Source organism: Elephas maximus, chromosome 12, assembly GCF_024166365.1.
Source record: "Elephas maximus indicus isolate mEleMax1 chromosome 12, mEleMax1 primary haplotype, whole genome shotgun sequence".
NCBI classification, from domain to species: domain Eukaryota; kingdom Metazoa; phylum Chordata; class Mammalia; order Proboscidea; family Elephantidae; genus Elephas; species Elephas maximus.
In genome coordinates, this window is record NC_064830.1 from 41,295,734 (window position 1) to 41,312,854 (window position 17,121).

The following is a 17,121-nucleotide window of genomic DNA, read 5'->3' on the forward strand; positions in this document are numbered from 1 at the left end:
GCCTGGTACACAGTAGGCACTCAATATATTTGTCAAATGAAAGAATAAGTAAATTTCAGCTTTCCTTATCAAACTAAACAGTACTAAATAAGCATCTATACTCTGTGTCCAGCACAGTTGAGAATACAGGGGAAATATGATTCTACCTTTGTATCCCCCTTCCCACAAAAACAAAACAAAATAAAAATTAAGCTGGAGAGAAAAAAAAAAAATGCACTGGCAGAAAAAACAAAACACCACAATATAAGATGGTTTATTATCGAGCATATTATTCATCTCAATTTTGCCTCAACACCATTCAAAAAATGTTTGTTAAATGAATAAATTACTAAGCTTTGAATAACATTAGTAATTTATTATGTTATGCAGTACACAATACAGCTAAATTCTGAGGAAAGGTCAGCACAGGATCTAAGCCTAGCCCTGACATAGGAACAAAATTTCAAAAGGTGAAGACAGTGACACTTCAGGGTGACTGGGATGAATAAAATAATAGGATGTAATAGGAAGGGTTAGGAAAGAAAAAAAGACCAAGATGGATGTCAGAGGAGAATCAGAAACTTGCTCTCAAACATCGAGTAGCTGAAGCAAAAGCAAGAAATGATGAAGTAAAAGAACCGAACAAGAGATTTCAACAGGCAGCTCAAGAAGATAAAGTATTATAATGACATGTGCAAAGACCTGGAGATAGAAAACCAAAAGGGAAGAACATGCTCGGCATTTCTCAAGCTGAAAGAACTGAAGAAACAATTCAAGCCTCAAGTTGCAATAGTGAAGGACTCCATGGGGAAAACATTAAACGATGCAGGAAGCATCAAAAAAGATGGACGGAATACACAGAGTCATTATAACAAAAAGAATTGGTCAACGTTCAAGCATTTCAAGAGGGAGCATATGATCAGAAACCGATGGTACTAAAGGAAGAAGTCCAAGTGCACTGAAGGCATTGGCGAAAAACAAGGCTCCGGGAATTGACGGAATGCCAACTGAGATGTTTCAACAAACGGATGCAGCACTGGAAGTGGTCACTTGTCTACGCCAAGAAATCTGGAAGACAGCTACCTGCCGACCAAGTGCGGAAATTACCGAACGACATCAATATCACACACAAGCAAAACTTTGCTGAAGATCATTCAAAAGCTGCAGCAGTATGTCAAATCGACAGGGAGCTGCCAGAAATTCAGGCCAGATTCAGAAGTGGACATGGAACCAGGGATATCATTGCTGATATTAGGTGGATCCTGGTTGAAAGCAGAGAAAACCAGAAGCATGTTTACCTGTGTTTTATTGACTACACAAAAGCATTTGACTGTGTGGATCATAACAAATTATGGGTAACATTGTGAAGCAGCATATGAATTCCAGAATACTTAATTGTGCTCTTGAGGAACCTGTACATAGATCAAGAGGCAGTTGTTCGGACAGAACAAGGGGATACTGTGTGGTTTAAAGTCTGGAAAGGTGTGTGTCAGGGCTGTATTCTTTCACCATACCTATTCAATCTGTATGCTGAGCAAATAATTTGAGAAGCTGGATTATTTGAAGACGAACGGGGCATCAGATGACACAACCTTGCTTGCTGAAAGTGAAGAGGACTTGAAGCACTTACTGATGAAGATCAAAGACCACAGCCTTCAGTACGGATTACACCTCCACAGAAAGAAAACAAAAATCTTCACAACTGGACCAAAGAGCAATATCATGATAAACGGAGAAAAGATTGAAGTCGTCAAGGATTTCATTTTACTTGGATCCACAATCAACACCCATGGAAGCAGCAGTCAAGAAATTAAGAGACTCATTGCATTTGGCAAATCTGCTACAAAGGACCTCTTTAAAGTGTTGAAAAGCAAAGATGTCACCTTGAAGACTAAGGTGTGCCTGACCCAAGCCACGGTATTTTCAATTGCATCATATGCATGTAAAAGCTGGACAATGAATAACGAAGATGGAAGAAGAATTGATGCCTTTGAATTGTGCTGTTGGTGAAGAATATCAAGTATACCATGGACTGTCAAAAGAATGAACAAATCTGTCTTGGAAGAAGTACAACCAGAATGCTTCCTAGAAACATGTATGGTGAGATTGCGTCTTACATACTTTGGACGTGTTGTCATGAGGGATCAGTCCCTGGAGAAGGACATCATGCTTGATAAAGTACAGAGTTACCAGAAAAGAGGAAGGCCCTCAATGAGATGGACTGACACAGTGGCTGCAACAACTGGCTCAAGCATAACAACGATTGTAAGGATGGTGCAGGATCAGGCAACGTCTCGTTCTGCGGTACAAAGGGTTGCTATGAGTCGGAGCCGAGTCGACGGCACATAACAATAGGAAGGATCACAAGAAATAAAGAAAAAGTTTTGGTAAAGTGGGTCCAGACACTAGAAAAGCCAGATAGAAGCAAAGGGCAAATAGAATGCCACTGGCATTCTACAGCCAAGAATATAGCCTATTCGCTTAGAAGCAAGCCCTTCAAAATTCTGGTATGAAATCCCTCTCCATATTTACATTTTATATACTGTTCAAATTAGGCTGATTACAGCCTGATAAAGGGGAAACACTATAAAATAAATGAACCACATTACCTGAAAATATACTGTAACATAATCTTCCAATTAGAAAAACAAATTTCAGAAGTAATTCATTTGCTTCTACACAACATATTTTAGACAAAGTTCATTTGAGATTAAACCTACACTTTCTCGACAGAAAAGCTTTCAACTAATACTCAGGGCTACCTAAAATCTAAAAGGAACATGTAACAAGATTCTTGTGGTGTTTAATAAACATCAATATGCCAACATGTAGAATGGATGAGTTCAACTAGAATAGCAGCACTTCACTTGCGACAATAATCACAGTCAATCTAAAAAAAGACGTTTTTCTTGTCAGCTTTATTCAAGTATTTCACAGCAGTTATATTACAAATTACAGTAAATGTTCAAAATTCCAGAATTCAAAAATTAAATAATTTACTTCAAACTAATGTAAAATGAAGTCAAAACGCAAAACATCAATTTAACACAATTCTAAATTAAGCTACAAATCCAAAATAGACCATAGTTGATGAAGTCTACTTAACCTACGAAGTAGACATATATGACTGAAACCAAATAGGACTCCCAAAGTCTAAGTAACCGAATGTACAAAATACATAAGATGCAGGTACAAGCCCAAATTCAAGTTTACAATGTGATTACAAATAATAATAATAATGGCATTCAGCTACGGGACCTGACAATGAAAATACCTACTGAATAGCACCATAGCCGAACCAACTTAATCAAAAAAATGGGAAGATAAGGAATTACCACCCCAATCCTTAAAAATAAAATCCAGTAAACCTACAAATATATTGGCATATGAGAAAAATCAAGTCATGAAAGGATGTTAAAAGGAAAAAAAAAAAAATTAATCACAGGTGAGACTCAAGCTCAAAAACACAATTAACTCCACAGCCATCAGTTTCAACCAGAGTGCGTTCCATCATCTTCAAAACAGCTCCCGTGGTCCCCACAGCTGAGCGTTAACTATTGCTGGGCTGTGCTGTGACACATATTTTACTGATCTGAGAGCAAGATTTTACACAGGAGCTTATCGTTTATAATGCTCACAACAGGAGATAAGAACAGAGGTCAATTTGTACATATTTTTTGCCAATGCTATATAGCAAAAATTAAGAACTTACAAAAAGGTACACAAAATTGAGTCCACTTGGGTAATTTCAGAAGTTGCTTTAAATTATAAAACCACCAGATATCTGTAAAATAAGCAAAACTGGTGTTGTATGTTTCATTTTGAGGGGAAAGGTGGCCAGAGGAGTTGGTACAATTTCAGCTCATTTTTCTCCCCATGGCCTTAACTGGCTTTCTCTTAAAGACCTAAACTGTTCGAAGTGGCAGTTCCTATCATACTGAGGTTGCTTCCTATTTCTCCACCTACATTAAGGTTAAAATAAAAAATCCTGATCTTCTGGAAGCATTTTAAAGCTGAAAATAAATAAATTTCCCTTGTCGAACTCACTGATGGCTAAAATCTTAATTAACTTGCACAAATTTAGTAACCTACTAAGAACGTGTATATTTTTCCTTTCACAAGTGCTGCTGTTACTTGAACAGAACCGCTCTGAATTAGAGTAACTGGAATAAATATTAAAAAAAAAAAAAAAAGTGCCGCAAGAACCTGAGACTTGCAAAAAACCCTTTTACCAGAAACTTGCTACAAAAAATCTGCTACATCTTATTTCATCAAATCTTTAAATTCTGTAACAATTTCCATCAAAATACAAAATGCTAATGTATCAGACATTAAAATAGTTTGAACTGGTATGATGGTAATAAATATTAAAGAAAGCATGAAAATCCTTCCAATAATCAAAATCGGAGGTTTCAAATAACCTCCCCTTTAAAATGGTTCATCGTTAATCGCACTTGCCTACCTTAAAAATACAGTGTGTCTATATGGGTAGATTCTGGAATTATATGATTAACTGAATATTATGAAAACTTCATAGACTAGGTATAAAGAAAATAAGTGGCATTTTAAAAAATTAGGTTAGAATTAGAAGGCGTAAAATGTAAATGCAAATACAAAGAAGCATTTAAGATTACTGCAGTAGCCTAAGGCCAACATGTGCTTTCTGCACAGGCAAACAGCACACTAGAAAGAGCCAGAGACAAGGAGACAAGTACCTTAGCTTCAGCATGTAAACGGTGGCAAAGTGATTACAGGACTCTGTAAGCACTGTTGGTAACAAATACAAAAAGCTGAGGTAGCTTAGTATCTCTGCAGTAGTTCAAGACCTTTTGCTCTAATTAAAACCCAAACTACATATGTTGCATATATTGGAAAAGTCACACCTGCAGCTAACGGCTATTATGAATGAAGATATCAAGCCAACGTTAGGCAAAATTTTCTACTTTTTTGTTTAAAAATCATCAGATAAAAAATGTCACTGTACTCCCTTTGCCTCTTTGCAACTGCCTAGACTGTGTCTCCAAATTTGTAGAAAGGTTTTTGTAAAAACCAGTAACCCATAATTACTATTAGGTAAAAAAAAAAAAATTTTTTTTTAAGTACAATTTACAGAAATCACTCAACAAGATCCAAAATGGGTTCCAATCAAATGAGTATTTGTGAAGGTTAAGATTATGGGAAGGGATTTAAACATTAATACTGTTATTCAAGGACTATACCAGAGTGCGCTTGCAATTATACATATAGAAAACGAACTTTATGAAGTTTCTGACAAATTCCTCTCTATTCTGTCCATTTGGCAAGTCCTGGCTTTAAAACAAAACTGTAATGATTTACTATAAATGAAAATCATTTTTCTCTGGGAACTCAAACATAAACAACTATTAAATTGCCACCAACAGAAGAAAGAATGGCCGGTATCTATTTTCTGGTCATCACTGTCAGCAATATTGAAAAACGTATGAGCTTTTCTGTGGCATGTCAATTCTTTGTTAACTATTGTGGCTTTAGTACATGTTTCTTCAACAGAAATAGACCACACAGGAAAACTTACCATTTTAGTATATTGTGTGGCTTACTGAGTATCTTGATTGAGTTTTGAGAGCAAGATAGGCATTTTATACCAAAATACTGGTTGCCTCTTAATGACACAGAGTATCAAAACTTATTTTCAAGATTATGACCAAAGAAAACATTCTGTCATTGGCTACAAACAAGCCCATCCATCTGTTTAGCCTTATCTTTCTCAAATGAATAAAAAGGCACATTGAAGGCAGTTCTAAAAAGCCTAATTTCACCCAGTTTCTTCAGTTTCCCACCAGAATATACCATAAAAAAAAAATAATAGCCAACTCCAAAACAGGTTTCAGTCCATTACCCAGAGAATCAGAAAACAAATGATAAAAGGGGCAGAAAGGAGGAAAAAAAAAAAAATTTGGTTGCCCACTGTTTAAACAATTCAACATGGTTAGAACTGCCCTGTCCAGTTTCCTTGTGTTTGCTGGTCGGCTCCCTAGGAGAAGAGTCTCCAGAAGAGAGTGCAGGAAAAGAGGAGCAGAAGTAAGAGCAGTTTCTGTAGCACCAACATCTCCAAGCTGCGGGGTTGTATTTTTTTATTTGTGGAAAATACAACATATTTCTGAAGTTCTGTTTGGTTCTTGTAGGCTGGTTGGTTTCAGGTACCTGAGACAATAGCACCAAATTCAACAGAGAGAAAGAATGAGTGAGAGAGCACTTAAGACTAAGGCTCTGCACATAATTGGTGCAATCGGAAATTGAATGGCTCAGAAGACTGCTCTGTCAGGAGCAGATTGGAGAGGATAAACCACTCATCTTGAGAAGTTCATAGGAATGTCTCAAACATATGAACTGTTCTTTCCATCTCCTATAAGGGAGAAAAAAATGCATGTTATTTATTACTGGAAAGACAAAATTGTTCCTCCTTATGGGAGCATTCACTTTAATATTAACTTTTTAAAGAAAGAAATTGAGATAGAAGTTAAACTTCAAATATTTTCCTGATTATAATACAACTACTCTGTAAAACTATCTGCCTTCTATTTTATTTAGACTAATCAGGATGATGATGGTAAAACTCAATAAGTATTTACTATGCCAGATACTATTAATTTGTATACACATAAATTCATTTAATCCCACAAAAACCCTCAAGATAGGTATTACTATGAGCCTTATTTATAGGTGAGAAAACTGAGGCACAGAGAGGAGAAATATTTGCCAGTTAATAGGCAGTGGCAGAGTCAGGATTTAAATACAGGCAGCCTCACCCCAGAGTCTGAGCCCTTCCTCGGGGAAGACATTCTACTAGCTCCCAAAACAAAATAAATGCATTTAGTCCCAAAACAAAATAAACGCATTTAGTGTAGGGAGGCTTATGCCAAAAAGTAGAATGTACTCTCTTCCCATTTCTAACCACTCCAACCACTGCTGAAAAGAGGAGGAAAAGAGCCAGAATGAGTTGCTGCCATCACCACCCACCAGGAAAGTCACTCACTGCTGATTCTCATCTGCTTCCTTCCATAAAGTGACCCTATAGATTACAAGACTTCCAAGTCTCATACTGAGAGATGTTTCATTGCTGGAGTATTCAATCTACCCAAGCAAATGAAAACTCAATCACTTAAAAAAGAGGTTCTAGAATAAGAAAATGTAAAGAACTCCACCCCAACTCATTCGATTTAGATGGGCAAATGTCAAATACATCTAATACCTTTGGTTTCTTTTACTTCCTTTAAACATCTCCAAAGAGATTTTGTATCTCCATAAAACTACTAGCAGGCTACACTAGCAGATTATCATCTCATCAAAAAGTTCTATATGATTAATCAAAATAGCTTCCGCTTAATGTTTTATCATATATTGCTGGCTAGAAAAAAAAAATCAGGTTATGAACCAGAATATACAATATGATTCCAATTTTAAAATATATATTCATACACTTATACACATATTATGTACATCCAGATGCTTTGAAAAGATGGAAGATATTCTAAAAGATTAACGCTGACTAGTTTCCTCTAGATAGTGACATAGGTGATACTTTTATTTTCTTGTTTGTGCTTTTCTGTAGTTTACTTATGTACAATGACTTAGTATAGCTTCACATAAATGTAATTTTTAAAAATGTGATTAAAAGATAATCTTGCTTTAATTCCAGTCCAATATTTCTTATTACACATGAAACATAATCATATGCTTTATATATGAATCTTAATATACTAGAAATGCTCCTTGAGCACAGGGACTTCGTTTTATTCATTTTTGTAACCCAAATGCCTAGGACAGTATCTGACACTGAAGGTACTCAATAAATATTTAATAGATGGACCATCAGATAAACTAACAGGCAAATGAGCCAAGAGAGTCTAATTTAGTCACTTAGCCTTTTAATGGGTGGGTCAAGGAATACATTAGCTTAGATGACCTCAAAACAAAGAAATGGGGCTTAATGATGTAAATTATATGAACAAATATAAGCTCATTATATTTATAAGGGACAACTGTCTTATGGTCCAGAGTTGTCAAGAAAGGAAACAGTCTGCCTCTATTAAGTGTCTAAGCAAAAGGACAACCACTCTCTTTGGTGTGGATATTTAACAGAACTAGATCTAGTGATGTCTTGGAAGAAGTACAGCCAGGATGCTCCTTAGAAGCAAGGATGGCGAGACTTTTCTCACGTACTCCGGACGTGTTACCAGGAGGGACCAGTCCCTGGACAAGGTCATCACACTTGCTGAAGGAGAGGGTCAGACAAAGAGAGGAAGATGCTCAGTGAGATGGACTGACACAGTGGCTGCAACGACAGGCTCATGCATAGCAACAGCTGTGAGGATGGCGCAGGACCGGGCAGCGCTTCACTCTGTTGTACACAGGGTCGCTATGAGTCGGAACTGACTCGGTGCCAACTAACAACAACAACAACGAATCTAATGAAATGAGATGACCTTTCAGTTCTCTTCTAATCATTAATTGGGTGGCAAATAAGTCTCATTGCCTATGCCAGCTCCTTTTGATCAGCAATGGCTGCCCAGGGAGCAGTGGTAAGGACTGTGTGGAAAGGGCTGTTAGGCCATGCCCACATTTAATAGGACTCAGCCAGCGATGTCAATAATGAGAAAGGGAGGGGAGGACTGTGACATACTATTCTGTGTATGGAATCCCTGGGTGATTGAAATGGTTAATGTGCTTGGCTGCTAACTGAAAGATTGGAGGTTCAAGTCTCCCCACACGAGCCTTGGAAAAAAGGCATGGTGATCCACTTCTGAAAAATCAGCCACTGAACACCTTATGGAGCACAGTTCTACACTGACGCACTTGGGGTGTCCATGAGTCTGAATTAACTTGATGGCAACTGGCTGGCCGGCTGGTTGGGTTGGTATGCATGTACCAACCCTGAACACCATGAATTCCTGTGTTTTGCCATAGTAAGGAATCCCAGGTTACTTCTGGCCTGAGACCAAATGGTACAGGAAGACTTTATTTTTCAAACCACAACTCTTAATGATTCTTCTAATCTTAAATCTTCAAAACATTCTTCAGTTACTTGAAGAAAGATAAAGGCTATAGCAAAATAACTTTTTTTCTCGTTTCCTTGGGATAATGAAAGCATGCATTTGTTTATTTTAAAAAACAGAATAATAAACTAGCTTACCTCTACAAGTTGTGATTTGTCATAATCTTTACGATGACGGTAGATGCACTGACTAAGAAGGGAATATAACCTCTCCAGTTGATCAACTGCCAGATTGTTGCTTTTATCTACCAACAAATCAAGCAATTTCTAAGAAAAATGAGAAGAAAACAGAATAAAATGACATTTTATTTCACTGGTCAAACTGAAAGTTTTATTCAAATGTCTATGCAACAGGCATCATAAGGCCATGGCATTAACAGTGACGCCTGCAGTTGGAAGACTTTAGAACTTAGTTTATTACCAAGACCATTTGCTCTATTTCTCAAGCCTTCAGAATACACATAACTCTTTTTTAGTAGAAGCTCTGAGGCACTTCTATTCCTAGGTTAAAGCATCCAAAACTAGCTTTATTCAACTGCCTACAGACATATTCAAATCTCTTTCCACTTATTTTAAAACTGATTGGAAACAGGCTTACCTTCAATCTCTCATGGTCAACTATAAGAGGTGGCACAGGCTCAGATGGCTCTTCTGGAACCAGTTCCAGGCTAGTCGTTTTAGCCTGTTCTAAAATTAACTTACGATATTTCTTTCCTTTAGAAACACCTACAGTTGCAGGAGGGGGAAAAAAAGTCTATAGCAAGTAAAAGTTAAGAAAAATCAGGCTTAAGCAACTATGAATTCTTTTACTCACCACGAATTCTTTTTTGGAATGAGGAAGAGCATAAGTATTCTTTAAATTATTTTTTGGTAAGAAAAGTAACCCCAATTAAGGAGAACTAAACCACAACTATGAAAGCCAAGTCATACTAGAATATCATCTAATAAGCGTATCCACTAAAAGGAAGATAAAAATCTTCATCTCCAAAGCACTGAGTTATAAACAGCCTCACTCTCTTTAAGATAGCCATCATTTAAAAATTTGGAGCTTTCAGAATTGGAAGAAGGGAAGCAATCTAGAGAAAGAGATACAAATACACAGTGGAACTGACTTATAAACAGCCTCACTCTCTTTAAGATAGCCATCATTTAAAAATTTGGAGCTTTCAGAATTGGAAGAAGGGAAGCAATCTCGAAAAAGAGACACAAACACACAGTGGAACCAATCTGTCTATACATTTGCTTCTCAACCTAAAATATTTTCCTCAATATTGCTTGAAATTCTCATTTTTTCTTTTACACTGCCTAAAAATTCTATTAGAGATTGATCTGGGTTATAACATTTTTTCTCTTAAAAATGTAAACCTATTATTTTTAAGTGTAATAAGCCTAATGTTCTTTCCTACCTTAGAGCAAATTACTATAATCTAATTACTTTCTTCCTAATGTCTTGCTGAGACCAGCCAAAACAGACATGTTGAGATGGGCGAGCATAATTTCACAGCAGCAGACACTTTGCAGGGTGGAGCCCTGTGTAGATCATCAAGCCCTATGATCTTCAAAGTAGGAAAACTCTGAGAGGAGGCTGAGGGGGAAGGAACACAAAGACAAACTTGGACTGTTTCAGAATTTTATACAGGACCTGGCTCATGTCAGGGACACTAAGGAGAATCTTCCCTCTCCTTCTGACTTTAGGCCTCTTACTCCCAAGCCTTTAAACGTTCTTCCTTCTTCTCATTAGGGCCTGCTCTACAGATAAGCACTAAAGAAATATGTATACTATGATACATTTGAGAAATGTTATATTTCAGGAAGCTTTAAAGTATGCAGACTTTTTATAGCTCAAAAAAGCTATGCCAGAGTTTTTTTGTTAAGGCCATATAGATCCTCATTATTATACATCTTTGGACTTCTATGGGCCTGAAAACTTGGACTAGGAACCAGTGCACTAGGTAATAATACCCTGACAATTCCAAATTAAAACTTCAAGTAAAGCTTTTACACAACAAATTATCTTAACACTTTTAGATCATCAGTTAAGCCTAGTATTAATTTAAGCCTTTTCTGCAAGCTTACTGAAATCTTAGAGTAAAATAGCCTGAAAAGAGATTTCTCCCCTCACATCCATTCTGCCTTCAAACACCTTAAATGTCTCCCCTTTTCCAGCTCTGTGCCCTTCATTACTTAACCTTACCTCTAACGCAATTTTAAAGTTCTGTCCAAATGATAACCCAGAATAAATATTGCTCTTAAAACTACTTTCTACTATTAAATATTGAGGAAAAAAGAAAAATACTCAACAAGTAGCAGTAAATCTCTCTTTATCCATTAGAAGAATTTTAAGATTTTGAATAAAACTTTCCTACTTCCTATTTCTGCTAAAGGGCTCAAAACACTGTCAGGAAAACTTTTCCCACCAAGCCCAAATCCTAGCTGTGTGCTCCATACAATCTAGAGAACATCATACATTTTCAAGATAGCATAGTGACAGTGATAAGTGACAAGAGGAGTAGCTGCCCAGGAGGGAAATGCATATTGTGCGAGGTAGATATCCAACTCACTCTGCCCTAATCTGATAAACAAAGAGAAGCTAGGAACTCTCAGCTCCCCTTTTCTGCTTCTTCTAAAATCACAGAGCCATAGAAGTTAGGTGCTAGCAGAATGCTCTGACTCTGTGGGAACAAGGGAAGTTGGCAATTAGAGTTCTGCTTCTTTCCTTAGAAAGCAATGGAGCCTCTTAGATCAAACATTCCTCAGATTCAACTAACACTGATTGCCTGGAATGAATATACTTTAGTATGTTCCAGGTTTCATACCAGGCAATATGCTGATTTATTTAATCCCAGCAACAAGGCCATTCTGAAGTTTAATTTAAAAGATGAAAAAACGGGGAGAATGTAAGTGACTAGCTCAAAGTCACATGATTATAATGAGCGGAAGTGGTGATTTAATCTAGGTTGAGATGACTCTTCCTAACACTGCTACTAATATCTAAGTCTTCTCTGCCCACTCTCACCTCACCCCCATAACTCTTCTGTTATAATTCCATCTTCTTAATATCTGTGGATTTACTCAGCTTTTAGTCATAAATCCTTTAGAACAGGGGTGATAATCAGGTAGGAGGTAAGAAGGCAATGCATCCTGGACTTCAAACCCTCTGAAGCTTTCTGCAGGGAAAGGAGTGAGAATTTAACAGATTCTCAAAGGGGTATAATTACTCATCAACTGTTGCTAGTAGGGAATAGATAAAACATGCAATGAATTAACTCTGGGGTTCAAGCCTTCACAGACTATTTAAAAAAGAACATTAGCTTTACCTTCTTTATCCAGTTCCGCATCTTTCACCTCCACATCGGGGCCAGGTTCTAACTTCTCATTATTGCTACAGTCTAGTGCCTCTAGTTTCTCAGGGTCATCTCCATCATTCTCCTTTGAAGTTTCTGGTTTTTCTTTTGACTGGTCCTCCAGAAGGGTCTTTTGTTCAGAACTACATTTATCTCCACTACCACAGAAAGAAATTACTTCAGCTTTGCCATTCTGACACTCCAGAACTGGAATTCCTTCAAAACTGTCAGTGGAGGCCTCACCATTTAGACAGTTTCCTTTAAGGAAAGGCTCTTTCCTAGATGTCTGTTCTGGATTTAGAGAACTGCTGCTGTTGACGAGCAGGGATTCATTAGAACTTTCCTCTTCAGTTGATGCAAAGTTCTCCTTTGTGCCTGCTCCGTTGTTAAGCCTCTGCCCCTGGTCCATGTCCATGATGTCACACGATGACTCATCATTGGTCATAGATAAGTCTCCAGTTTCTTCTCCATTTTCCTCATGGCAGTCAGTGCTGACCTCAAACTCTCCATTCTCTAGCAATTTCCTGTCTTCCGTATGGTTCTCAAAATCTGCAAATTTGGGGTCTTCTTCATCTTTTTTTAAATTATTGACTTTCCTTTTCTTAATAATTCCTTTACCCCACTGCGACCGCCGCCTTGATTTTCTCCGAACCCGAACTGTTTTATAAGAGGAAAAAAAAAGCTATGTAGAACTTGGAATATAATACTTGTTTTACAAATGTTTATTAGCTAGGACCCAAAAGAAAGTAAACCCATACTCATGCAACACACAAACAAAAACTACTTCGCCCTTGACATTTGTGCTGATTAATCCTCACAATTTGCAGCTGGGAGGGATATGAAATCAGAAAATGAATATTCTTTCTAAAAAATTTATTTCCTGTATAAGTTTACTCAGCATTAATATTTTTTATTACCCTAGAGTCTAATTCTACTTTATAGCTGTTCCTAATTCTCAGCATCCAGGGGCCAGGCATACAATACACACACTTAGGAAACGACCACATTGCTAGGCTGCCCGGAAGGCTTGGGTCCACAGCTCTGTTTTTCCACTAGGAAGGTAGGTGTTTTGCCAGCTAGATCACCCAAAAGATAGCTCCTAAACTATGAAAGGAAATGAAGGCATGTCAAGTGTAGGAAGACAGAATAGTTACCGGTAGCCCCACTAGGAAATCGTTACTGTCTCTCCTTCCAGAGGAAGGAATCACTCATAGTAAGCATGGTCATGGACAAAAACCCTATAAAGGTTATATGGACGACTGGTTAACCAACCGTTAGCCTCTTCTAGCACAAACAACTCACCAAGCAGCATCAATTTCTTGCAAAGTAGTTAATTGGGAGTACATGAGAAAATTAAGTCCTCTGTTATCAAGACAGCAACAATAACAGCATTAACAAAACACTAAAAATAAATTACTTAGTGAGTTAAGTGTAAAGGGAGACCTTAAAAAGTTATAAGAATTATACTCTTAGATACTAGGACCTATCATCAGCTTTCTGAGTAAGGAGCTGGAGCTTTCAGGTGACAACAGACCCAGGGTATTTAATTTCCTGTATGTGTACCAAAGGTAGTCAGGCAAGGCTACCCAGTTGTTTCTTCAATAAACAAGAAGTTAACTTTTATTTTGCTATTTGGGATTCTTGCATAAAGACAACGTAAACCCAAAAATTATTAAACCAAACCACTTAAGCTAGAGCCTTACCACTTCTGGTATCTAACCCTAAATCCTAAATACTAGTCTACATCTAACCCCATCACCAAGGAGCCATAGTGAGCCTACACGAAAGAGGAGAACTGCCTTGTAGGGGTTTCAAGGCTGCAATCTTTACAGAAGCAGACTGCCACATCTTTTTCCTGCCGAGTGGCTAGTGGGTTCAAACCTCTGACTTTTCAGTTAGCAGGCCAGTGCTTAACCACTGTACCACCAGGACCTCTTTAGTTTACATCAAAGAGTGAAAATCATCCCCCCCTTTTTTTGAGACTATGAAAGTAATAAGTAGTCAAGTCGAGCTTAATTTAAAAAGGCAATATATATTTTTAATATGTCAAAACTGAAAAACTCCCTAGGCAATGACATTTTTAAAATAAAATACAGTAAAACCTGCAAAAGCCAGAACCTATGTAAGGTGGAAAACTGTCAGAGAAGGAAAATGCAAATATTTTCCACTAAAACAAGCAATAGAAAAGTAGTAAGACTGCACCCTGTTGAAGGTAGAAAACTTGCGAGGCCAAGAAAAACAAGGCAGACCTGTAGAATTCCAGCTTTCACAGGTTTCACTGTGTAAGTATGAGATCACTAAGTATAAATTCTTTGATCCATAGTTTAAAATTTGCTTTTTAAGTAATCAGTCCATTAGCTTCCCGTGGCATTTCCTTATCTGTGCATCAGACAGAAGGGAATATGGTTTCATGACAATCCTTGTTTCTTATACCTGCTTAAGATGAAGGTGTAATCTATCAACAGTATATAGTGTGTTTACAAACTTCTTTCATTTTTTCTTCTTTAACCCCTACTGAGTCTCCATGAAGACATCAAGTTATTCAAAAGATATGGGCAAATTTCATTATAAATATTACTCTTTCTTATTTAAGAAAATGTCTACCTTTTAAAGGTTTCTGAAATCAATTCCAAAATTCAAGTTATTAAGTCAATCTGGCTTGAAATATATTTTCTTTCAAAATGGTATTATCATCAGAACTATCTTTTCATTCTTTTTTCCTCTATTCATTTCTATTTTTACAATTTTCAGTTATAGGGTAATTAGCATAGAAAAACAATTTCTTATTGTCTATTATTAAAAGCTGGACACAGGGTTAGGAGATGGGCATTTATAAGCACTCCATTAACTATATGAAAAACTAATCTAGTCCACATTAAAGATGAAAGAAAAATATTCAGCTTGCTCTGTCTAAAAAGTAGAGCTGTTAGGATTTTAATGTCTGACAAGTTACTCCTAAAATTGTGACCTTACTTATTCTCTAACCATGTAACCCAGGTATGAGAGCTTCCCTTTTTCTTTCCTCACTAGGCCACCTAACTCTAGAACAAGAAGAGGTTGAACTCTGCTCAATTAAGAGCCAGATCAATTACTCTACACGTAGTATACCAAGCAAGGGGCAGGAGCCCTACTGAAGCAAGATTACCTCTAGTGTTTTCATTCTGGCTAATAACAGAGAAAATATTTTATTCTTTGGGAGCCAGAACTGCATTTTCCCCCTCATTACATTCTTAGTGCTAACTAAAAAAAAAAAAAAAACTCATTCCCATCGAGCCGATTCTGACTCCCAGTGACTCTATAGGGCAGAGTAGAACTGCCCCATAGGGTTTCCAAGGAGCAGCTGGTAGATTCAAAATACCAACCTTTTGGTTAGCAACTGAGCTCTGAACCACTGTGACACCAGGCCTCCATTGCTAATAGTATAATTTTGGCAAAATAACAGAAACTGGTCATATAGGCTCCATGAAGAGCAGGGATTTTTGTTTGTTTTATTCTGCTCTATCTCCACAGCACCTGGCATATGGCAGGAGTACATGTTTGTAGAACTCATCTTTAATATACCACTTCCTTTTTCAGAGGTGCTCAGTGAGAAAAGCCCATTTAAGGGTACAATCTTTAGAGTCAATTTTTATGGCACCACGGAACTTGTTTCTAAAATTAAGGAAAGCAACTCTCCCTTAGGGACATTTAGATTTATGATTTAAGTAAACTAATGCAAAAGAGACAATTAATGTGTCACATATGCCATCTACTGGTAAGAGAAAACAAAATTCACACTTCCAGGTTAAAAGAACGTGTTTAATATTTAAAGGAATTTAAGCCTCTTAAAGCCAATATTCTGTAACTATTTGTATCTAGTGCAGAGTATGTAAAAGATTTCCAGGTTTAAATTAGTGCTATGTTACATAATCCAGGTGATGATCTGATGTACAACCAGGCCAAACCCGTTCCCGCTGAGTCAGTTCCAATTCCCAGAGACCCTATAGGACTGAGCAAAACTGCCCCACAGGATTTTCAAAGCTGTAAATCTTTACAGAAGCAGGCTGACGCATCTTTCTCCCCAGGAGTGGCTGGTGGGTTCAAACTACCAACTATTCAGTTCATAGTGGAGCACATAATCACTACACCACCAGAGTTTCTTACAACTAGGCCAAACAGTTTTAGTGGGTTTGATGGCAAACAAATGTTTCATTAAGTCTTCAAACTTTCTCATATATGAATGTCACTTACCAGAAAGAGGTCAAGTTAAAAAGAAAGTGAGTATGGTTCTTTTACACAAGTTCATTACCACTGGTGAGAGGACATATTCAGGCCAGCTTTATTGACAGCTGGAGCAATATTATTACCTGTATATCAAAAGAACAGCACGTCTTCTTCCAAGGAAAGCTATCTTCCGTTAAACAGAAGGACTGTATTAGGAAGATGCTGTGTTTATTAGCATTTGTCTTTTAGAAATTTATAGATCAACATGAATGAAGAAAATCTAGAACACTGAATTTTCCCTCTCTAAATCTGTCTTGCTTAAACAAAACTATACAAAGAAAGCAGGGCAGATTTTTAAAATTGAACACAAAATATCCTCACAGAAAAATCAACTTTTTGCTGCAAAATCAACCACTCCCACAGCAGGACTCTCTATTTCCCACCGTAACGAGAACATTCTGCACAGTGTGAAGCTGGGGCGGGGGGGTAGGGGAGGCAGTGGATAAAAAGTCTACTGCCTCCACATCCCTATCCGAAATCCAAAGTTTCAACCTGAAAATA

The 17,121-nt window shown here is 37.3% G+C and overlaps 1 protein-coding gene across 5 annotated transcripts in view; it reads right to left on the reverse strand.

Annotated features, from left to right (window-relative positions):
* Positions 1–5,054: 5,054 nt before the first annotated feature.
* The window catches only part of ATAD2B (ATPase family AAA domain containing 2B), a 160,834-nt gene continuing 148,767 nt past the window's right edge, over positions 5,055–17,121 (reverse strand). For 3 of the 5 annotated variants that reach the window (XM_049905124.1, XM_049905122.1, XM_049905123.1), the window contains exons 25-28: positions 12,331–13,014; positions 9,612–9,739; positions 9,152–9,280; positions 5,055–6,364 (exon numbers count right to left, since the gene is read on the reverse strand). In XM_049905124.1, the coding sequence (XP_049761081.1) occupies positions 6,323–6,364; positions 9,152–9,280; positions 9,612–9,739; positions 12,331–13,014 (983 nt within the window). In that variant the 3' untranslated portion in view covers positions 5,055–6,322. Of the gene's footprint in view, positions 6,365–9,151; positions 9,281–9,611; positions 12,181–12,316; positions 13,015–17,121 lie in introns of those variants that run through there. The other 2 variants (XM_049905125.1, XM_049905126.1) reach the window with 2 other exon arrangements.